Raw genomic sequence first — 22820 nt, forward strand, 5'->3', positions numbered from 1 at the left:
TAGCGGGCGCCCGGAACCACGGCGCTGCGCTTCCGGGGCCGCCCGGGCCTTGTCCGCCGCCGTCCCGTTCCCCCGCGAGCGAGCTCCAACTGCCAGGTGGGCGGCGGCGGCGGGAGCGGCGGGGGCGGGCGTTGGGGGCGTTGGGGGCGGCGGCGGCGGCGGCGGCGGCGCGGCTCACGCTCTGGCCCGGCCCCGCGCAGCCCGCTCCGCCATGTACGCCGTGTACAAGCAGGCGCACCCGCCCACCGGCCTGGAGTTCGCCATGTACTGCAACTTCTTCAGCAACAGCGAGCGCAACCTCGTGGTGGCCGGCACCTCGCAGCTCTACGTGTACCGCCTCAACCGCGACGCCGAGGTGCGTCGGGCCGGGGGGGGGGGCGGAAGGACGGCCCGGGGCGGCGGGGAGAGCCCGGCGGGCCCCGCGGGCGGTCAGGCCCCCGACCCGAGGTCCCGTCCGCGGCGGAAGCACAGCGCTGCTGGGGGCGCCGAGGGCGACCGGGCCGGGAGGGCGACCTGCAGGAGCGGCGCCGGCGAGACTGGTCCGAGCGCGAGGATGGGGCTGGCGGCCGTCGGGGCAGCGGCCGTCGGGGCAGCGGCAGCGGCAGGGGCAAGGGCGCGGGCCGGAAGCGGTCGAGGGCGGAGAGGGGCGCAGCGTGGCCGCGAGTGAAGGCGCCCGGCGCGGAGGGCTGAGCGGGGGCCGATGCGGCGGCGGGCGGGGTCGGGGGCCGGCGTCCCGGCACCTGCTGCCGCGCGGCTGCGTCTGTGCGGCTTGAAGCGCGCGGCCCGAGAGCCCCGGACGAGGAGCGCCGAGCAGCCGGGCGTCGCGGCGGCCGCTCTGGGGCGGGGTGTCCTGGAAGACGATCTGATCTTTAGCTGTTGTGGCAACGGCAATTTTGAGGTCAGTATTTGGGATGGGTCCAAATTCCAGTAAAAACTGAAAAAGACGTTGCGGATAAAAACGGGGCAGCCCGGCTGGCTGAGGCAGGAGCGGGGCTCTTGGTCGGGCCGGTGACTTTAGCCCCGCACCGGCTGTAGAGACGTTGAAAACGAACGAATGCGTCTCTGCTGACCTCCGTGGGCGGCCTGGTTTCTCCGTCCTGCCCTCCGCAAAGTTCCCGCTCCGACTGGGTGAACTCAGAGACCCGTCGCAAGTGCGCTTCCGTGGTGCGCTGGGCCCAGGGCGAACACTGGTGTCAGTCGCTCCTCTTCCCCGCAGACGAGTTTGTGCGGAGGCCTCGTGAGGAAGGTGCTGGTGAGCGCGACGGGCGCAGAGCCCTGCGCTCCTGGTGCCAGGGCCCGTCCTGACCTGCGGTGGGGCCCAGCAGGGCAGGGAGGGGGAGTGGGGGGCAGGAGTGCTGTGAAACTTTGCTCCTTGCGAAGTTGAGCTTTGAGCAGGCGAGATCGGAGGCGCCGCGGAGAGCGAGGGAGAGGCCCGGGTGGGTGTCAGGAGGGGCACGGTGCTCCGCCGGGGCTGGCCGGGAGGGAGGGAGGTGCCTGGGTGGCTCAGTCAGTTGAGCATCTGACTCTTGGTTTCAGCTCAGGTCGTGATCTCCGGATCGTGAGGGCGAGACCACGCTGTCAGGCTCCGCGCTGCGGGTGGAGCCTGCCGCGGATTCTCCCCCTTTGCCTCCCCAACCCCCACCCTCTCTCTCTTTGTTTTTCTTTAAGATTTTATTTAGTTATTCGATAGAGATCACGTGGGCAGTGTGAAGCAAGAGGGGGAAGCAGGCTCCCCGCTGAGCAGGGAGTCCGATGTCAGGCTGGATCTCCGGACCCTGGGATCATGACCTGAGCCAAAGGCAGAGGCTTAACCCACTGAGCCCCCCAGGGATCCCCAAACTTAGGAACAACAGAGAGTCTCTCCCAGTTTCTGAGGGTCAGGAAGCCCAGAGTGGCTTAGCTGGGCGGCTCAGCACAGGCTGCCAGGAGGTTGGAGCATCTGCTTCTCACACTGCTGTTGGAGGCCCTCGTGTGGGCCTCACCCCAGGGCAGCCTCCTGCAGAAGGAAGGCTGAGCGAGAAAGAACAAGTCACCAAGGAGCCACCGTGTCTTCATAACCTGAGGGAGACATGGCACACGGCCCCCTCCGCCCCCTGGTACAGCTTGTGTGGACCAGCCCTGGCACAGGGCGTGAATCCTGGGAGGCCGTCTACACACAGATCTGGGTGCTGCCCACTGTGAGGTTGAGGGAAAGCTGGGGATAGGAGCCATGCCGAGCGGAGTCTGGGCTGGAGAGAAGCGGGACTCTTCAGACTCTGAAGCTGGTTGGAATCACCCAGAAGATGGCTCCTTGGGGCTGTGGGTGCCCCAGGCTTGAGACATCCGGAAGAACAGAAGAGGCCCAGGATGCACTGCCGGGGGTCGGGGGCGGCCGGCAGGTCGGGGGAGAGAGCCCACACCCAGGGGAGGTGGAGGCCTGGGGGCCTCAGGCTGTGTCCCCGGCTGCCAGGCCTCTTTACCGGCAGACCTGGGGGCCCTGGTGGCTCTAGACCCGGGCGGGGACGGGGGCCTGCAGGGTTCGGAGCCCACTGCAGAAAGAGAATTATAACGTGAACGTCTCCGTAAAGATTGGCACCAGGGGAATCAAAGCAACAGCAGCAGCGGGAAGAAGGTTGGAAAGATGGAGCAGCAGGGGGGTGCACCGGCCTGGCTGCCGCCCCCGCCTGGGCCGCTGAAATGCAGGGGGGCTTTGCCTATCTTCAGAGACCTGTACCATGGCCAAGCAGACGGCACGTGGCTGCCAAGCTGAAGTCAGATGTTGGTTTCAGCTGACTGTAGGAAAGTGTGCCAGCTCTCGAGTCAGAAAGTACGTGGGGCAGGAGATGGGGCTGATGGGGGGCAGCTGGGGAGCGTCTAGGCGGTCTGGTTTCTGCTGTGGAACCGCAGGTGCCTGCATTGGTGCGTGTCTTGGGAGTTTGGACAGGGCACCCCATGGACTGAGGAGGTCCCTGGCCTGTGCTCCGTGAGGTCTGGGGTTTGACTCGGTGATTTGAAGGGCTGGAGGCAAGCTGCCTTGTCCCTCTCTGTCCCTCTCCCCTGCCCCCTCCCCCCCCAGCTGGCTGGCTTGGTTTTCCTGGGCTCGAGAGAAAGGGGGAAGCTGCCAGTCCTCACCAGGGCCAGGGCCTGGAGTAGGGCGCCAGTTCCATCCCCAGCCTGTTCAGAGCCGCTGAGAGCCCAGACTCAGGAGAGGGATGATGGGCCCCGTCTTGGGAGGTCTTGACTCTGTTGGTGGAGTCTCCTGCAGGTGGCTCCTGTAGCTCACAGCTCAGCCCTGGTGACAGGAATGCGGGAGGGGGGGGGCATAGAGCACAAAGCACGCGGGCATGTGTGGGGCGTGGCCAGTGTGGCTGGGACTCCAGTCCTCTGGGTGAGGTGGGAAGCGAGGGCCGCTCAGTCCGAGGTCTGGAGGTCTGGTGTGCCCATCGATCGCAGAGCAGAGGAGCTGTGTGTGGGAGGGGGTGAGGGCATGGCCTGGGGCATAGGCAGGGGTGGGGCTTGGCGGGGGTGGGGGGGTGGGGGGGGCCCCACCCCTGTGACCTTTGGAGTTCATTGACGTTAATGGAAATGCCAAGTAAATAGAGACTAGATCATGGTTATGGGTGGAAAAGTCTCCGTCTTGTAGAGATGTCCGGCCCCTCGGGTTTGTCTGTAGAGTCCGTGTCTTCCAAAGTCGCAGTGGGTTTCTCATTAGACTGAATGATTCAGTTCTCAAATGTACACGGAAGAGCCAGAAATGAAGCGCGGCCACGATAGCTTTAAAGACGAACAACGTGGGACACGGGCCTTGTAGGACCCTCCAGAATTGTGTGTGCGCGCGCTTTAATGCTGGGTTATTAGGCGTGTATGAGACAGACGTAGAATGAGGTTCACTTTGGACTGTTTGGAACCAACATTCTTCTCATGGAACGTCCCACTGTATCTCCAGGACTTTTCCCTTAAAAACCTTAATTTTCTTCCTTTTTTTTTTCCCCTTAAGATTTTTATTTATCTGACAGAATGCACAAGCAGAGGGAGGGCCAGAGGGAGGGGGCGGCTCTCCGCTGAGCAGGGAGCCTGACACGGGTCGGCTCCATCCCAGGACCCCGGGACCTTGACCTGAGCCGCCCAGGTGCCCCTATTACGTCTTTTTTATATCTCTCCAAAGGGTATATTGTTTTTCTCCTTAACCTTGATCGTCGGGTGTTCTTGTGCGGAGCTCGTCAGGCACTCCTGGGACGGCTCAGTCCGGCTGTGCCGGGGCGTCCTCTGTCCCACGTCGCCGGCTCGTCTGCAGAGACCGAGGAGTCAGCCTCGAGTCCGTCCTGCGCGCGCGGTCGCTGTGGGGCCTCACCGCCGGAGGTGCCGTCAGCCCGGGACCAGTGGGGTTTTGGTTTCATTTGAGGTTTTTTAAGTCTATCATTTTTGAAACATTTGGTAGAATTTTCTGCTGAAGTTCTCTGGCTCTGGAGTTTTGTTGTTGTGAAAATGTGTTGGGTGTATAAAATGCCTTTTCTGTAATGAGTTAATTATGTTGTTTTTCTCAAGCAGCTCTTTTTACGGTGTTTTCCCCATAGCACAAGTGTGTTATGAAAAATGCCCTTTTTTTCTCATTATTAAACTTCTGCGGGGCGCCTGGGAGGCTCAGTCGGGTGAGCGTCCGGCCTGATGTTGGCTCAGGATCGCGGGATGGAGCCCGGGTCAGCTCCGTGCGGGGTCTGCTTGACAGCCGTACTCCCTCTGCACCCCGTCGCCTGTGCGCACACGAGTGAGGGGACTGATGGCTGTTGGGGGGCGCCGTGACCGGGGCATTCTGGGAAGCCTGTGGCCGCGCTGGGGACCGGGTGGGAGCGAGTTTGTGCACGTTGGGTCTGTGCCCAGCTGCCTCCTGAAGTGCCTGGAAACGGGCGCTGCGCGGTGGTGAGGGTTTGGGCAGGGCTGGCCCTGTGTGGCCTTTTCTCCTCGTCCCCCAGTGAGGGGGGCTGCCCCGTCTGTGGCTTCACCGCTCACCCTCCTCTTCCCCCCCAGGCACCAAGCAAGAATGACAGGAGCACAGGTGAGCACAGGGGTAGCTGCCCTGGCCTCAGGTCTGGGACTGTGGGGGCTGGGGTGTGGGCCTGGACCCAGACCCACCGGCCTGTCCCTCAGAGGGAAAGGCCCACCGGGAGCACCGGGAGAAACTGGAGCTGGTGGCTTCCTTCTCCTTCTTCGGCAACGTCATGTCTATGGCCAGCGTGCAGCTGGCAGGTGCCAAGCGGGATGCTCTGCTCCTGAGCTTTAAGGATGCCAAGGTAGGCAATGGGCCTGGAGGTGGGCGTCGGTGTGGGGGGCCTGCCGGGCCGGGGGTTTGGCCACAGCTCTGACCTGCGGCCGCCTTCCAGCTCTCGGTGGTGGAGTATGACCCGGGCACCCATGACCTGAAGACCCTGTCTCTGCACTACTTTGAGGAGCCGGAGCTGCGGGTAGGGCCGGGCCACGACCCCAGACCCCAGTGCCTTCCCCCACCCCACCTCCTGTCCCCAGGCCTGCCTGATGATGCCCTCTGCCCCCAGGATGGGTTTGTGCAGAACGTGCACGCGCCGCGGGTGCGGGTGGACCCCGACGGGCGCTGCGCTGCCATGCTTATCTACGGCTCGCGCCTGGTGGTCCTGCCCTTCCGCAGGGAGAGCCTGGCCGAGGAGCACGAGGGGCTGATGGGGGAGGGGTGAGTACCGCGGAGGGGGAGGGGCTGTGTGTGTGGCATCCCCTGCTCCCTCTGCCCGCTGAAGCCTGTGGCTCCCCAGGCAGAGGTCCAGCTTCCTGCCCAGCTACATCATCGACGTGCGGGCCCTGGACGAGAAGCTGCTCAACATCGTGGACCTGCAGTTCCTGCACGGCTACTACGAGCCCACGCTGCTCATCCTCTTCGAGCCCAACCAGACCTGGCCGGGGTGAGGCGCGGAGCCCGGGGCCTGCGGCTCGGGGCGGGGACCGGGCCCCCCCCCCCCCCCCCCCGGCCCCGGCCCCGGCCGACCCAGCCGTCTGTCTGCAGGCGGGTGGCTGTGCGGCAGGACACGTGCTGCATCGTGGCCATTTCCCTGAACATCACGCAGAAGGTCCACCCGGTCATCTGGTCCCTCACCAGCCTGCCCTTCGACTGCACCCAGGCCCTCGCCGTGCCCAAGCCCATAGGTGAGGGCTGTGGCTGTGGGGGCTCGTGAGAGTGTGCGGGGCCCCGCCCACCAGCCTGTCCCTCTCCAGGTGGGGTGGTGGTCTTCGCGGTCAACTCGCTGCTGTACCTGAACCAGAGCGTCCCCCCGTACGGCGTGGCTCTCAACGGCCTCACCACCGGCACCACTGCCTTTCCTCTTCGTGAGTGTGGGCAGGGGCGGGAGCAGCGGGCGGGGGCTGGAGGGCCTCTGCGTCTGTCTGACCGCACCCGGCACAGGCACCCAGGAGGGCGTGCGGATCACCCTCGACTGTGCGCAGGCGGCCTTCATCTCCTATGACAAGATGGTCATCTCCCTCAAGGGCGGTGAGATGTGCGTCTCCCCTCCGTGAGCCCCACCCCTGCCCAACCCCCCACCCCCGCCCCCCGCCCCGGCTCAGCAGCCCCCCTCCTGGCAGCTACGTGCTGACCCTCATCACCGACGGCATGCGCAGTGTCCGCGCCTTCCACTTTGACAAGGCCGCCGCCAGCGTGCTCACCACCAGCGTGAGTCCCGGGAGGGCCGGGGGGAAAGGCCCTGGGGGCGGGCCTGGCCTCCCCCTCACCGGCCGCCCGCCTTCAGATGGTCACCATGGAGCCTGGGTACCTGTTCCTCGGCTCTCGCCTGGGCAACTCGCTCCTCCTCAAGTACACAGAGAAGCTGCAGGAGGCCCCTGCCGGCGCCGTCCGGGAGACCGACAAGGTGCGTCCGCGGAGCCTGTCGGGACACGGACCCCGGGGCGGGCTCCCCTCACAGGGCTGCTCACCGCCCCTTCCTGCCTGGCAGGACGAGCCCCCCTCGAAGAAGAAGCGAGTGGAGTCTGCAGTCGGCTGGTCAGGTGGGGACGGAGACCTGGGGCTGGAGGGGGCCGGCAGGGGCCAGGCGACGGGGGTGGGCTCATGCGGGACCCCGCGTCCGCCGCAGGGGGCAAGTCCGCGCCGCAGGACGAGGTGGATGAGATTGAAGTTTACGGCAGCGAGGCCCAGTCGGGCACACAGCTGGCCACTTACTCTTTCGAGGTGAGCTTGGGGCCCCAGCGGTGGGCGGGGGGGGCTCCCACCCAGGCTGGCCTGCCTGAGCAGGGCTGTGTCTGCAGGTCTGTGACAGCATCCTCAACATCGGACCCTGTGCCAACGCGGCCATGGGAGAGCCTGCCTTCCTCTCCGAAGAGGTGCCTTGGGGTGGAGGGGGGTGGGGGGCACAGGGCACTGGAGCCTGTCCTTCCTGTCAGCCCCTGTGCAGGGCAGTGGGGGCTGGGCGGGGGCGGGGCCCTGTCCTTAATCCCAGCTCCTGTGCAGTTTCAGAACAGCCCTGAGCCGGATCTGGAGATCGTGGTGTGCTCCGGCTACGGGAAGAATGGGGCCCTGTCCGTTCTACAGGTACGTGGGGGCAGGGGCTGCTGCCTCGTGGCGGGATCCCTCACGGGATCCGGGAGAACTGATTCCCGCATTGTCGCTCCAGAAGAGTATCCGGCCCCAGGTGGTGACGACCTTTGAGCTCCCTGGCTGCTACGACATGTGGACAGTCATCGCTCCCGCGCGGAAGGAACAAGTAGGTCGACCCTTGGCTGGCCTGGAGGGCCCGGGTGGGGCAGGTGACCCAGGGCTGCCCTCCACATGGACTCAGCCTGAGCGTACAGGCGGCCTGGGGGCAGTGGGGCCCAGGACTGGCCTCTGCTGGGCAGCCTGGGCTAGGTGACATGATTCCTGCTATCCGTTGTCACAGGAGGAGACCCCCAAGGGGGATGGGGCAGAGCAGGAGCCCAGTGCCCTTGAGGCAGATGATGACGGACGGAGACATGGGTTCCTCATCCTGAGCCGGGAAGACTCCACCATGGTGAGGGGTGGAGGTCCGGCAGCCTGGGGCGGGGTCCCGCTGTGGGGTGGGTCTCACCCTCCCGTCGCTTACAGATCCTGCAGACAGGGCAAGAGATCATGGAGCTGGACACCAGTGGCTTTGCGACACAGGGCCCCACAGTCTTCGCTGGCAACATCGGGGACGGTCGCTACATTGTGCAGGTGTCGCCGCTCGGCATCCGCCTGTTGGAAGGAGGTAGGTGCGGCGGGCGGTGGGGAGGGTGCTGGGTGCCGACGCACGGCGCTGACCATCCTGCACCCGCAGTGAGTCAGCTGCACTTCATCCCCGTGGACCTGGGCTCGCCCATCGTGCAGTGTGCCGTGGCTGACCCCTACGTGGTCATCATGAGTGCTGAGGGCCATGTCACCATGTTCCTGCTCAAGAGTGACTCCTATGGGGGCCGTCACCACCGCCTGGCGCTGCACAAGCCACCCCTGCACCACGTAAGCTCCCAGCCGTGCCCGCGGCCTGCAGCCCCCCCCGCTTCTGCCGTACTGAACCCCTGCCCCTGTCCCTGCAGCAGTCCAAGGTGATCACCCTGTGCGTGTACCGCGATGTCAGCGGCATGTTCACTACTGAGAGCCGCCTGGGCGGGGCCCGCGATGACCTGGGGGGCCGCAGTGGCTCCGAGGCCGAGGGGCAGGGCTCGGAAACCAGGTACGTGGGGGCAGCCAGGGCCTGGGCTGTGGTCAGGGGCCCTGTGGTGGGCCCCGTGTGACTTGTGTGCCGGACCGTCTCTAGCCCCACCGTGGATGATGAGGAGGAGATGCTGTACGGGGACTCGGGCTCCCTCTTCAGCCCCAGCAAGGAGGATGCTCGCAGGAGCAGCCAGCCCCCTGCGGACCGGGACCCCACCCCGTTCCGGGTCGAGCCCACCCACTGGTGCCTGCTGGTGCGGGAGAACGGAACCATGGAAGTGCGTGAGGCCCTGTGCCCGTGTGAGCCCTGCCCCCTGCTTCCCGCGGCTTTCCGCGGCTTCCCGCGGCTGCTGACCCTGCTCCCCACGCAGATCTACCAGCTGCCTGACTGGAGGCTGGTGTTCCTGGTGAAGAACTTCCCCGTGGGGCAGCGGGTCCTGGTGGACAGCTCCTTCGGTCAGCCCACCACGCAGGGCGAGGCCCGGAAAGAGGAGGCCACGCGCCAGGGGGAGCTGCCGCTCGTCAAGGAGGTGCTGCTGGTGGCGCTGGGGAGCCGTCAGAGCAGGCCCTACCTGCTGGTGAGTGCGCCCGCGTGCCCCGCGGCGGCCCGGCCGGGCGCCCCCGTTCCCCTGCTGACCCCGCGCTGCCCCCAGGTGCACGTGGACCAGGAGCTGCTCATCTACGAGGCCTTCCCCCACGACTCCCAGCTTGGCCAGGGAAACCTCAAAGTCCGTTTCAAGAAGGTGCGGTGAGCGGGCCGTGGGGTGGACGTGGAACGGGGTGAGGGCACGACCCGGCCCTCACGGCGCACCGCCCCCTCCAGGTCCCTCACAACATCAACTTCCGTGAGAAGAAGCCAAAGCCGTCCAAGAAGAAGGCGGAAGGCGGTGGGGCCGAGGAGGGGGCTGCGGCCCGTGGCCGCGTGGCCCGGTTCCGGTACTTCGAGGACATCTATGGCTACTCAGGGGTAGGCGGTCGGCTCTGGGGGGCGCTCGGGGAGGGGCAGATTGGGCCGCCCCTCATAGCGCCTGCCCTCAGGTCTTCATCTGTGGCCCCTCGCCTCACTGGCTCCTGGTGACGGGCCGGGGGGCCCTGCGGCTACACCCCATGGGCATCGACGGGCCCATCGACTCCTTTGCCCCCTTCCACAATGTCAACTGCCCCCGAGGCTTCCTGTACTTCAACAGACAGGTAGGGAGACCCCAGGGCTCCTGCTGCCCCATGTTGCCCTGCCTGGGTCAGGAGGAGGCGCCGGGGACCCTGTGGGGTGTCCAGCAGGTGCACAAGGCCGAGGTCGAAGAGGGGAGACGTGGAAAGGTTGGGGGACACGGCGGGCGAGAGTGGCGGCTATAGCCCACGAGGCGCCTGTTGGCGGGGCCAGCGCTGGTCACTGCTGTGCCCTTCAGGAGCTGGGACTCTAGCAAAGGTGCTCACCCTCTCTGAGTCCCGTTTCCTCATCTGTGAGGCTGGTCTGAGGACTCGTGATGAGAACGGGGCAGGTGGTCTGGACGTGCACTTAGGGCACTGGCTGGGGTTGGGGGCAGTAGGGGCCCCCTCGTCTGTCTGTGCCGACTCCGGCATGGCTGGCACGTGGGTAACCTTTGCTGTGCGGCTTGCGGCTTCCTCTGGGCCCCGCGTGAGCCCGGGTTAGCAAGTCTCCGTCCCGTGCACACCCCGTTCTGGCAGAGCGGAGGGCTGGTGGTGTGGAGCCCTCCGGAGCCTAGGTTTGCCTGCCCTGCCCTGGGCGGGTGCTGGGCCTCATCAGCTGCTCCCCGCACCCGCCAGGGTGAGCTGAGGATCAGTGTCCTGCCCGCCTACTTGTCCTACGACGCCCCGTGGCCGGTCAGGAAGATCCCACTGCGCTGCACGGCCCACTACGTGGCTTACCATGTGGAGTCCAAGGTCTGACCCCGTTCTCTTTGGGCCCGGGCCCCTCTGGGCACTGCCCCCCGGGCACCCGTGACAACACTCGGCCCTCTCAGGTCTATGCTGTCGCCACCAGCACCAACATGCCGTGCACCCGCATCCCGCGCATGACCGGCGAGGAGAAGGAGTTCGAGGCCATCGAGAGAGGTGCGTGGTGCCCGGGGAGGGGCGGGCTGGCGGGGCCGCCCTCCCTGACCAGCGCCCTGCGTCCTCGCAGATGACCGGTACGTCCACCCCCAGCAGGAGGCCTTCTCCATCCAGCTCATCTCCCCGGTCAGCTGGGAGGCCATCCCCAATGCCAGGTGAGGCGAGGCTGGGCCGGGCCAGGCTGGGTGGGACCTGGCGGCCAGAGGGCAGCGTCCTCACCCTGCGTCGCACAGGATCGAGCTGGAGGAGTGGGAGCACGTGACCTGCATGAAGACGGTGTCGCTGCGCAGTGAGGAGACCGTGTCGGGCCTCAAGGGCTACGTGGCTGCTGGGACCTGCCTCATGCAGGGGGAGGAGGTCACGTGCCGAGGGCGGGTAAGGGGCCAGCCTGGTGGGGGTGGGCGGCGCCTGGCAGCCCTGGCCCTTTCCCTGCACATCCTCCCCCCCCCACACCCGGCAGATCCTGATCATGGATGTGATCGAGGTGGTGCCTGAGCCTGGCCAGCCCCTGACCAAGAACAAGTTCAAAGTCCTGTATGAGAAGGAGCAGAAGGGCCCGGTGACCGCCCTGTGTCACTGCAACGGCCACCTGGTGTCCGCCATTGGCCAGAAGGTCTGCGCTCTCCCTCTCGCCCTGGGGTCAGCCTGCGGCCTGCCCCTCGTCACCCGTGGCCCCTGTCCCCCCAGATTTTCCTGTGGAGCCTGCGGGCCAGCGAGCTGACGGGCATGGCCTTCATCGACACGCAGCTCTACATCCACCAGATGATCAGCGTCAAGAACTTCATCCTGGCCGCGGACGTCATGAAAAGCATCTCGCTCCTGCGCTACCAGGAAGAGAGCAAGACGCTGAGCCTCGTGTCCAGGGTGCGTGCGTGGCCTCGGCCCCGTGCTGGGTGGGGGCTGGCCACAGGCCCGCCCTGACGACCCTCCCCCGTCCCCAGGACGCCAAGCCACTGGAGGTGTACAGCGTAGACTTCATGGTGGACAACGCCCAGCTGGGCTTCCTGGGTGAGCGCAGGGCCCCGGGGGCTCTGGGGCTGGCAGACTTCAGGGGGTGGCCAGGCTGACGCTGGGCTCTGCTTCTCAGTGTCTGACCGCGACCGCAACCTCATGGTGTACATGTACCTGCCCGAAGGTGAGTACGCCCCCCACCCCCACACCCCCGCGGGGCTGGCGCTAGGCGGGCAGTGAGCAGAGCTCCCTCTGGCCCAGCCAAAGAGAGCTTCGGGGGGATGCGCCTGCTGCGGCGCGCCGACTTCCACGTGGGCGCCCACGTGAACACCTTCTGGAGGACGCCGTGCCGCGGGGCTGCGGAGGGGCCCAGCAAGAAGTCGGTGGTGTGGGAGAACAAGCACATCACGTGGTTCGGTGAGTGCCGGGCCGGCGAGCGATGGTGGGGGGGGGGGGCCCAGGCCGGCCTTGCTCACACAGGGCCCCCCCACAGCCACCCTGGACGGCGGCATCGGGCTGCTGCTGCCCATGCAGGAGAAGACCTACCGGCGCCTGCTGATGCTGCAGAACGCGCTGACCACCATGCTGCCCCACCACGCTGGCCTCAACCCCAGGGCCTTCCGGTGGGTGTGCGCCCCCTGCCCGCCGCTCCCCCGCCCCCCACTCCCCCTGCCCCTGCCCTACAGCCTGCGTGTCCTCCCCAGGCTGCTGCACGCGGACCGGCGCGCCCTGCAGAACGCTGTGCGCAACGTCCTGGACGGTGAGCTGCTCAACCGCTACCTGTACCTCAGCACCATGGAGCGCGGCGAGCTGGCCAAGAAGATCGGCACCACTCCGGACATCGTGAGCCCTGCCCCGCCCCGCCTGGCTGTCCTGCCCCGCCCCACGCTCCCCCACTCACCAGCCCCTCTCCCTGCAGATCCTCGACGACCTGCTGGAGACCGACCGTGTCACTGCCCACTTCTAGATTCCCAGAGGCCGCCACCCCCACCTTTTTTTGTACAAAACACGAGGACAAAGATGTTTGGTTTGAGTAGAGCTTGTGGTCATTGTTGGGTCTCTTGGCGGGGCTGGCTCCTAGGGTACAGCGTCTCCAGTGCCCCAGGTCTCAGTCTGTGGCGCCCGATGCTGGACCAGCCCTGAGGGCCTCTCGGCCCCGGGACTGCCTAGGTCTCCAAGTACTGGGAGAGCCCCTGCGTCTCAGGCAGGAGACCCAGCTGGACCAAGAGGCGAAGGAGGAGGGCGGTCAGCCGCATGGACAAGGTCTCTAGCCTGCGAGGAAGGGCAGGGGTCAGGGGTGGGTGGGGAGCAGGTCTCGCCACCCGCCCTGGATGCCTGCCCCTCCTGTCTCACCTTAGGGCCACTTCAAACTTGAACATCTCCCAGATGACCTTGATGTGGCGCAGGACGCTGGCTCCGTAGACGCTCTGGTACGCCGCACCTGCCAGGCGGCTCCAGCCCCTAACCGCGCTGCCCAGAGACACAAGTCAGCCCGGCCTGGTCCTGCTCTGGCCACTGACCCCTGCCATGCCCCCACCACTCCCCCAGGGACCTTGGCCAGCCGGCACCCCCCACCTCTTGGCCATGAGGAAGTAGCGGTTGACGGGGGTGCCCAGGGCGGTGTTGATGGCGCGCACGGTGTTGAGGTTGCGCAGCACGAGCAGCATGGGCCGCGGCAGGGCCTTGAGCACGCCCATGATGGCCTCGAAGCGCTCCTGCGCCATGGCCTGCATGTAGGCCGCCTCCTCCCGGCTCAGCAGGTGCGAGTGCCACAGCTGGCCCAGGCGCACAGGCCGCTGCATGAGCACCTCGGAGAAGAGGAGGTAGTCTGCAGGCGGGGGTTGAGCCAGGACCAGGTGCCCCCGGGAGCTCCACACCCGCAGAGCCCGCCTCACCTCGCACCCCGAGGGCCTCCGCGTGTGCCTTCATGGCCACGTCGTCCCGGAGAATGATGGCCCGCCACAGCTGGCACAGGGCCGCCCGGTCCCTGTGGGAAGTCAGCAGTGAGCCCGGCCGGGCCCCCACCCCTCACCCCCACCCTGCCCCCGAACCACCCCCCTCCAGCTCCGTGGCTGGCTTACTTCTCGTCCAGAAACTGGTAGAGCCCGTGGTCCAGCAGCACCAGCTGCGCCTTCCCGTCGGGGCCTTTCCGCACCAGAACTGGGGACGCAGCCTGTCAGCTTGTGGGCTCCGACCCCCACCCCCCAACTCCCAGTCCTGGGCCCTTTCCTACCGTTGCCTGGGTGGGGGTCCGCGTGGATGAAGCCGGTGTAAAATATTTGCTCCGCGAAAGCCTGGATGAGCTTCTCTGCGATCTGGTGGGAGAGGTCAGGACCGGGCGGCAGGCACTCAGCACAGCCGCCCCCCCCCGGGGGAGGCCCCCGCCCCCCACCCCCCCGTAGGCACTCACGTCCTTCGCCGCCAGCCCCAAGCCTTCGATGGCGCCTGCGTCGTCGACCTTGCAGCCGTCCCAGAACTCGGCCGTCAGCACGCGCTGGGGGAGAGCAGGCGGCTGAGCTGGGCCGGGCTGCCCGTTCCCACCCCGGAGGGGCCCCACCCAGGGCCCCGCCCACCTTGCTGCACACGTCCCAGTGCACACGGGGGACCACGACGTAGCGGAAATGCCGCAGCTCCCGTGCACAGCGCTCGGCGTTCTGGCCCTCGTTCTCGAAGTCCAGCTCCTGGGCCAGGGTGCCCTTCAGGTCCTGGGGGCCACACGGGCAGCTGAGGATCTGGCTTGGGGACCGGCCCACCCCAGCACATGGCCTGCGGCCCCCCACGCGCCCCGGTCCACCTCCGGGTGGCGCTGACCTGGAGGACCCAGCCGAAGCCGAAGCTGGGATGCATGAGCTCGACGAGCCAGAGCAGCAGCTCCAGCGTGCGCACATCCCCCTCGAAACGGTCCCGCAGGTCGATGTACTGCACCTGCGTTGGCGAGGCTGTGGGGAGGACCTGGGGCCACTGGCAGCGCCCCGGACCCTGCCGCGGCGGGGCAGGCCCCGGCGTACCTTCACAGCCACCTCCGTGCCGTCGTGCAGCCTGGCTCGGTGCACCTGGGCCAGGCTCGCGGCGGCGATGGGCTGGTAGTCGAACTCCCGGAAGAGCTTGTGGGGCAGGGCCTGGAAGTCCTCGAGGAACAGCTCGTCCACCTGGCAGGGGGCGGGGGGTTCACGGAGTGGCGGCAGGGGAGGCTGCCAGGCTGCCCAGCCCCCAACCCAAGAGCAGGGCTCACCTCCTGGAAGCCACGCGTGAGGGCCCGGTCCTCCAGCACACGCAGAGTCCTGATGTACTCCGGGGGCAGCAGGTGGTTGAAGGAGCACAGCCCCTGGCCCAGCTTCACGTAGAGGCCCCCATTGCTGATGGCCCCGGCGACCAGGGCGTCAGCTGCCCGCTGGTGACACGCTGACATCACGTCCAAGTACCCCGGGCTGTTCTGACCACAGGCATGGAGGGAAGAGATGGGGGCAGGCGGGCGCCGCCTCGGTGCCCCAGCACCCTCCTTCCTCTAGCGTGTCCCTGTCCCCCTCCTCCCCCAGCGTGAGCCTTGCCCCGCCCATGGCTGGGGGCGGGACCAACCTCTTCCACGCCTCGCAGGACGACATTCGTGCACCACCAGTAGTCCAGGGAGATCTGCAGGCCTATCCTCAGAGACCTGTCGGCAGAGGCTGCCTTTAGCACCCCCAAGGCACAGGGCCCTGCAGCCATCCCGTCCCCGCCCCAGACCACTGGCCCCAAACCGAGCAGGTGGCGGGGCAGCTGGGCTCCTGGGCTGGTCCGGGAGGGAGAGGACAGGCTCCCATCTAGCTTCCTTACTCAGCACTGCCAGCAGGGCAGTCTCGGCTCCTGGTCTACACTATAGACAGCCTGTGTCCACACCACTCCTGTGCCTGAGCGCACAGCTATGAGCGCCCAGGACAGACGGGATGAGAACGGGAAGGGGGGACTCGGGACTCATGACCAGGCCGGGCTTCTTCCGCATTCTCCCAGCACTAGGACCTGTGCGACGGTCACCTGTGGACGGTCATGGTCTCCATTAGCACAAATCTCAGCGAAGTTTCTGGCTAAGTGCCCAGAGGCCTTAGTAAGGCCTAAGAGTCCCCTGAGAGATGGACCAGGGTCGAGGGGCTGCAGGTGCTCAGAGCCGCAGGCCCCAACCCCGCAGCCGCCTCCCAGGCCAGCAGTGGGCGAGCTCAGCCCAGCCCAGCCCAGCCCAGTGGTGGGTTTGGCTTACACTGAGTTTTCACTCAAAGCCAGGCCTTCCCGGCTGTAGGAATTCCCGGGTCTGAGCAACAGCAGAAACGTCTGTCCGAGGGGCTCCGATGGGAAGATCAGCCCTACCCCAGGAATCTAGCACTGGTAGACGAGGGAGTCTGAGAAGGGCCTTCAGTGGAAGGCACCCTTGAGAGTAATGACCAGACACTGTCCGTCTCTAGTCCACGGGGAGTGGAGGAGGGCTGGCAGCCCTCCCGCCCGAGTCCCCGTGCCCTCCGGATGCCCACTCTCCTTGGGGCAGTGGAGGGGAGGAAAAAGAGGAAGGGGAAGAGGAGGAGGAGGCAGCCGCCCGTCTGCCCAGCAGCTGGCAGGAGCCGGACCAGCTCTCTGCCCTCCAAGGCTGATCCGCAGGGTCTGGAAGAGGCTGCATCCCGGGTACGCGGCTCGTCAGCACCACGTCCCTGCGGCAGCACTGCAGGGTCTGGAAGGCGGCTTGGAAGACTCCAGCAAAAACCCTGCAGCCCCTCCCAGCTCCAGCCCAGGCTCCACACATCTCAGGACAGGACTGGCTGGGGGAGAAAGATGTCCCATGCCCCCACCCCCCTACCTGCCGAAGCGCCCTACACCGTCCGCTACGAGTCTCATCCTTCTCTTCTCCTGAGGCTCTGCTGTGAGGTAGCGGGCCCCAAGGAGCAGGGGGACCCCCAGCATCGTGGCAGAGAGCACCTTCCTCCACAGGGGCTGGGGTCTGCGGGACCTGGAGGGAGACAGAGGCGTGTGGTGCAGGTTACTTCCTGTCCGGCCTCCGGCCAGGGCTCTGCCGGCCTCTGCTCCCCACGGCCCGCGGGGCCCTCATGACTGGGGTCCGGCCCACCCTGGGGAGCCGCAGCTGTACCGTAAGCCCCTGCAGGCGACACGGGGTCCAGAGGCCCGGGCGCTCACCAGCATGTTCCCAATCACCTAGCCCAAGCCCTGCAGACTCCCTGGACGCCAGGCTCCAAGGGCCCGTGAGCAGGAAAGCAGCTCACAGGCAGAGCTGAGAGCCTGCCACCATTGCCCTGAGGCCGCCCAAGTGAACTGCCAAGTGCCAGGACGGCAGAGCCGGGCCAGATGCGAGGGCGACGGGGATGGAGGGGAGAGCCTGACAGGAGCCAGGCATCGAGTCACACGTCTGTGCCGAGGCCACCAGGCAGCGAGTGCAGGCTCAGGTGACTCGCTGCAGCCCGCCAGGCCCGAGTCCGGCCTCCTGATGCCTCCTGCCTCCCTCCCACGCTGTCCTGCCCACTGGCCTCAGGCCTGGAACCCTCCTGCCGCCAGTTCTCGCTGCTTCTGCAGCTTGTTTTGGCCCTAGGCATGGCAGCCGGGCCTCCTGCACACTCTGAGCCAGCGACTGTCTTCCCAGAACACACAGCTCTAGCCGCCGCCGTGTGCTCACGCTGCTGCCGGCAGAGTCCCGCCCCAGGAGTGTCAGTCCCTGGCGGGGGCAGGGGCTGGCGACTCCAGGCCACCACATGGAGGAGCAGACACATCTGTCATGCCAGCAGAAGCACAGAGAAGTCCAGCCTCGGGCCCCACAAGGGAGGTCTTCCATCCTGCCTGGCAAGGGGCACGGGCCATAGAGGGCACCCAGGGCTGCGGGGAACTCACCACCTTGCAGGCAGGACCCGGAGGTTTCTCCTGGAAAGGGCAGCAGGGGCCAGCCAGGGGTCCCGGCTGCTCTGCAGCAGGGCGGAGTGGAAGCGGCAGAGCTGGGACTGCAAGGGGAACAAACGGCACAGGGTCACCCCGGCCCCGAGCTGAGGGGCAAGCGGCACCTCCCAAGGCCCCAGTACGTCACACCAATGTAGGTCAGCACTTGCAGGGCCTGTGCTCAGGGCCAGGCCCACGCGTTCGCTTCAGGAATGCAAGGACAATCCCACCTCTGGGGAGCGCGGCCGAGATCCGAGCATGACATGAGAGCAGGCAAGGCTATACTGTCCGCACCAGGAGCCTCTGCCTCGAGGCACCACGACAGATCACTAGAACCAGCCCACCTCCACGGGTCCCTTCTGCTCCTGCCTCGGACCCTCTCCGGGTGGCCCTGGGACCTCTGGCTGACTATCCTTCTGCTTCTCAGCTCACTGACCAGTAGCCTCAGGAAGTCATTCTGAATTTCCAAAGATGTGTAATGTTTAATTACACAATCAGAAAGATGTCAGAAAGATGTCGCGGCAGGGGGCAGAAGCAGTAAACGGACCCTGTGCCGGTGGTTGCTCTGGAAACACCTGCTAGAACCCCAGCGGCAGAGACACGGCAGAGGGCAGGGAAGGCCAAGCGGAAGACACGCCACAGCCGGCCACAAGGACCACGGGGACCGCTCAGCGTGCTGATCTGTTTCAGCAACCACGGAAGCATCACAGCCCTCCTACGCTTTCAGACACCCTTGGTCTCCCAATCTTATTTGAATTATGGGGTCTTAAGAGGTCTTGAACCACAAATTGCCAACCGCAAATCCCTTTATAGAGAAAAAAAGGTTATGTATAGTAATGACCCACGGCACAGATGTTAGCATTATTACCATGAACCCTGAACCAAATAAAGGACTGGCTTTCCAATCATTTTCTGGCCAAAGCACACAGCCCTGAAGGCAATTTCAAGGACTGCAAAACAACACAAAAGTCAAAGGAAAAGGTCCATGACCTATTGTCCCAAGAGGAGAACACAGGCTGACAGAAAAGCTCTGCTCGGCGAGGCCACACACAGTGAGCGCAGATCCTCAAGGAAACCCACAGAGGCAAGAAAGGCACCACAGGCAGAGCCGGAGGCTTCCGGGCAAGAGAGCAGGCCGGGGTGGCAGCCCCCCGCTGCCCTCTGGCCTGTGACCTGCTAGGCCCTGGGCACGCGGCTCTGTGTAGGCTCCGCAGCAGAAGCCCAGAGGATGGGCATCTGTGACCACAGACACCCGGTGACAGCCGCTCAGAACATCAGTGATGGCCTGCCCTACGGGGGTCTGTGGCCACAAGCACGTGCGCTGGAGGGAAAGCCTCGTGTGCACCACGCCCTCCCCTCAGATGCCTCTGTCCAGGCTCCGTCCGCCCTGCCTGCTCTTCTCCGGGCCTACAGCCCCGGCCCCCCGACTCCTCCCGAGCCCGCTCTTCCGCCACACGTTCCCCTCCCACAGACCCTGCCGGAGATGCCCCCATCCAGCCAGGGGCTGCGGACGCAGACAAAGCCAGCGAGACACAGGGACCGCACGGGCACCAAGGAGGGAGGGTCCTGCCATCTGGCAGCAAGCGGGAGCACCAGAGAGGGTCCCCTACACAGAGAACGTGGACTCAGGGGGGCCTGAAGCCAGGAGAGCACAGGGCATTTCTGGGGAGGAGAGGCCTATGCGGCTGGGAAGCGTGGTGGCAGCTCATAGGTGGCGGGCGGGCTGTGCCCACAAAGCGCGGGCAGCCAAGTGAGCCGGAGCCAGGCAGGGCACCCTGAGGGGCCCTGGCATTCTCCTGCAGGGAGTGGGCACTGTGCTGGGAGGTCAGCCCGGGAGGAGGGTGAGGCTGGGTGGTGCCGAGCGGATTCGGGGCAAGCGTGGGGACCTGGCAAGATGGCCCCAGGCTGGTGCCGGAGAGTCTGGGAGCGCTGGGACGCCCTCCCACCCCGGCCTGGCCCTCCGGCCTGTGAGAGCGTGGCTGTGCTTCTGCTCTTCTCAGGAGGACGGCAAGCCCACTGAGTAAGAACCGGAGCGCTGCCCTCACGGTCTGTGACCCTGAGCACGTCTGCTGAGTGGATCCAGGGTTCGAGGACCCTCTCAACGGCCTGGCCTCTTCAGAAAGTCATCAGGATCCATGAGTTGGGAACACTGGTGCTGGGCACAGTCACTTATCAATTCTCTGCTTCTATAAATACTTGCAAATTTTTACAAAGATTTACTTGAGAGAGAGAGAGCGAGCAAGCAGAGGGAGAGGCGACAAGCAGGCTCCCCGCTGAGCGAGGACCGTGCCGGGGACTCGATCCCAGGACCCTGAGATCATGACCTGAGCCAAAATCAAGAATGAATGCTTGGGGTGCCTGGGTGGCTCAGTGGGTTAAGCCACTGCCTTCGGCTCAGGTCATGATCTCAGGGTCCTGGGATCGAGCCCCGCATCAGGCTCCCTGCTCAGCGGGGAGCCTGCTTCCTCCTCTCTCTGCCTGTCAAATAAATAAATAAAATCTTAAAAAAAAAAAGAATTGAATGCTTACTACCTTCAGGGCAGGTCATGGTCTCAGGGTCCTGGGATCGAGTCCCACATTGGGCTCCCTGCTCAGCAGCAGAGAACCTGCTTCTCCCTCTCCCTCAGCCTCTCCCCCTGCTCGTGCTCACTCACTCTCTCAAAAAAAGCAATCAGACAACCACTGAGCCACCCGCCCAGGTGCCCCAATGTTTGCAATTTTTTATAACAATAAGTTAAAACACAATCACAGGAAAAAAATTGTCACCTGGGAGGCTAGAGAGACAAGAGCCCAGGCACACCTCAGGCGGCAGGAAGGCTCTTATGAACACAGTCCGGGGCCAACACTCTAGTCAGAATGCAGCAAGCGTGGGGGGTTCCTGTTCACACACCCCAGGTGAGATGACGCTGTGCGAGAATGACCTTGTTAGGGGATGCATGTTGAAATGTTTAGAGGTTGAATCAAAACGTCCGCAACTTACTTTCAAATGGTCCGATATAATATATATACGTAATATATATGTATATATATATATATATAAAGACTTTATTTGACAGAGAGAAACAGCAAGAAAGGGAACATCAGCAGGGGGAGTGGGAGAGGGAGAAGCAGGCTTCCTGCTGAACAGGGAGCCCGATGTGGGGCTCGATTCTGGGACCCTGGGATCATGACTTGAGCAGAAGGCAGATGCCTAAACACTCAGCCTCCCAGGTGCCCCCAAAATATGTGGTTTCAAATAGAAATAGGAACAACTATAGCAAGACACAGCGTGTGGTTGCAGGCAGCAGCATCTGCACAGTTAGCTACATGCATCCATTCTGTATGCCTGTCCCTGAAAATTTTTTTATTAAAGATTTCTTATTTCTTTATGTAACAGAAAGATCACAAGTAGGCAGAGAGGCAGGCAGAGAGAAGGGGGGGAAGCAGGCTCCCCGCTGAGCAGAGAGCCCGATGCGGGGCTCGATCCCAGGACCCTGAGATCATGACCTGAGCCGAAGCCAGAAGCTTTACCCACTGAGCCACCCAGGCGCCCCCTTGTCCCTGTATTTAAATGTTCTTACGATCTAAGTCAACAGGCATCTGCTAGGCTATGCGAGTCCTAGTCGGAAGGCAGTGACCTGTTGTTTCCTTTATAGACTTACAGTGTTGCAATTCCGTAAAAGTAAACTGAGCTATGCTGTGACCGACTGAGCTATGCTGTGACCGACTGAGCTATGCTATGACCGACTCCCTAACCTGACAAAGTCTAATAGGGGCCATTGCTTTTACCACCTTCCCCAGCTTCAAATACTTTAGTACGCCGTCAGTTCTATTTTTAACCTTCCTCTCTTCTATATTATTGTCAGATATTTGTAAGTTGCTTTTGTTTTTTGGTTTTTTTGAGTGGGGAAGACAGAGGGAGGGCATGGAAGGGGCAGAGGGAGAGGGAGAGAATCTTAAGCAGGATCCATGCCTGGTGCAGAGCCTGACATGGGGCTTGATCTCACTACCCTGAGATCACGACCTGATCTCAGGTCAACCAGGTCAATCAAGTCAGAGGGTCAACCAACCGAGCCACCCAGGCGGCCCTATTTTAAGTTTTTATTTTCCTCCAGCACAGCCAACGTGCATGCTATGTGAGTGTGTGACACAGTGACTCAGCACTTCAACCACCACCTGGCGCCCCTCGCCCTCTGTGACCCCAGCCCTGCTTCCCATCCTGACACCCTCCTGCCCTCCGGTGACCTCCATTCTCTAGACTGAGCAGTCCAGGGCCTGCTTTGTCTCTTTGGTTCTTCCCTTTGCTCATCTGTCTCTCAGATCCCACCTGGGAGACCGATGAGCCGCGTGTGGCATCGGCCCACCCCTGACTGACTGTGCTCACTCGCACTGTTCTCCGGCTCCATCCGTGCTGCTGCAGGTAGCAAGACCTCATTCCTGTCTGTGGCTCAAGAACATTCCACTGCGCACACCACGTCCTCTTCATCCAGGAGCACTCGAGGGCACCTGGGCCGCTTCCACAATTCGGCCACTGTTGATAATGCTGCTGTGAACAAAGCGGGGCATGTACCCCTCTGAATGAGTGGTTTTGTATTTTGGGGGTAAACAGCTAGTAGTGCAAATGCTGGGTCATAGGGTGGCTCTATTTTTAACTGCTTTTTAATTTTTTTTTTGAAGATGTTATTTATTTATTTGATAGAGACAGGGAGAGGGAACACAAGCACAGGGAGCCGGGGACGGAGAAGCAGGCCGCCCGCGGAGCAGGGAGCCCGACACAGGGCTCGATCCCAGGACCCCGGGACCATGACCTGAGCCAAAGACAGACGCCTAACGATGGAGCCACACAAGCACCCCGAGCTGTAACTTTCTGAGGAACCGCCCTTCTGTTCTCCCGAAGGGCTACTCCAGCTTGCAGTCCTGCCGGCGGTGTGAGAGAGCGCCTTCTCTCCACGCCTTAGGAAGGTGGCCTTAGGAAGATGAGGCAGCTAGGGCAGGGCGGGGCCACTCGCCACGGGCGACCACGTACCCAGGACACCGGGCACTGTCTAGAGACACTCTTGGTTGTCACAACCTGGGTAAAGGGGTCCTCTTGGCATTGAGTGTGTGGAGACCAGGGACCCTGCCCAAGAGCAGACAGTGCCCAGGATGACCTGGCCTAGAGACTCAGGGAGAGCCAAGGCTGAGAAGGGGCAGTCTAGGAACGCCGACTTCTGAGCCTGGAATTGGCATGCAGGTTCCTGCTGGCACCAGCTGTCCA

General features: G+C 64.2%; 2 protein-coding genes across 8 annotated transcripts in view; one reads left to right on the forward strand and one right to left on the reverse strand.

Moving 5' to 3' along the window:
• On the forward strand, positions 1-12716 carry CPSF1 (cleavage and polyadenylation specific factor 1). 2 transcript variants are annotated; one of them, XM_059165420.1, is made up of 38 exons: positions 1-96; positions 201-355; positions 5005-5032; positions 5125-5267; positions 5358-5438; positions 5529-5680; positions 5760-5906; positions 6008-6147; positions 6217-6327; positions 6404-6497; positions 6583-6670; positions 6747-6866; positions 6951-7002; positions 7089-7183; positions 7261-7335; positions 7463-7543; positions 7626-7715; positions 7890-8000; positions 8075-8216; positions 8286-8464; positions 8542-8678; positions 8763-8937; positions 9031-9237; positions 9313-9402; positions 9483-9626; positions 9698-9850; positions 10445-10561; positions 10642-10732; positions 10803-10887; positions 10966-11107; positions 11193-11345; positions 11420-11596; positions 11674-11740; positions 11820-11867; positions 11945-12100; positions 12177-12306; positions 12388-12526; positions 12603-12716. In XM_059165420.1, exons 2-38 carry the CDS (start codon positions 212-214, stop codon positions 12648-12650), a joined length of 4332 nt encoding a protein of 1443 aa, XP_059021403.1. In that variant the 5' UTR covers positions 1-96; positions 201-211; the 3' UTR covers positions 12651-12716. The 2 variants fall into 2 exon arrangements, with proteins under 2 accessions (XP_059021403.1, XP_059021404.1); XM_059165421.1 differs by lacking the exons at positions 1-96; positions 201-355 and adding an exon at positions 2741-2806.
• The window catches only part of ADCK5 (aarF domain containing kinase 5), a 16319-nt gene continuing 6205 nt past the window's right edge, over positions 12707-22820 (reverse strand). Inside the window, exons 2-16 of one of the 6 annotated variants that reach the window (XM_059165430.1) lie at positions 21948-22109; positions 17543-17649; positions 16503-16652; positions 15260-15335; positions 14916-15116; positions 14692-14832; positions 14495-14608; positions 14257-14388; positions 14094-14177; positions 13917-13998; positions 13765-13843; positions 13579-13670; positions 13259-13511; positions 13037-13153; positions 12707-12955 (exon numbers count right to left, since the gene is read on the reverse strand). In XM_059165430.1, coding sequence (XP_059021413.1) covers positions 12850-12955; positions 13037-13153; positions 13259-13511; positions 13579-13670; positions 13765-13843; positions 13917-13998; positions 14094-14177; positions 14257-14388; positions 14495-14608; positions 14692-14832; positions 14916-15116; positions 15260-15335; positions 16503-16652; positions 17543-17649; positions 21948-22109 — 1896 coding nt within the window. In that variant the 3' untranslated portion in view covers positions 12707-12849. Of the gene's footprint in view, positions 12956-13036; positions 13154-13258; positions 13512-13578; positions 13671-13764; positions 13844-13916; positions 13999-14093; positions 14178-14256; positions 14389-14494; positions 14609-14691; positions 14833-14915; positions 15117-15259; positions 15336-15496; positions 15681-16502; positions 16653-17542; positions 17650-21947; positions 22110-22820 lie in introns of those variants that run through there. The other 5 variants (XM_059165432.1, XM_059165433.1, XM_059165431.1 and 2 more) reach the window with 5 other exon arrangements.

This window comes from Mustela lutreola, chromosome 3, assembly GCF_030435805.1.
Source record: "Mustela lutreola isolate mMusLut2 chromosome 3, mMusLut2.pri, whole genome shotgun sequence".
NCBI lineage: Eukaryota > Metazoa > Chordata > Mammalia > Carnivora > Mustelidae > Mustela > Mustela lutreola.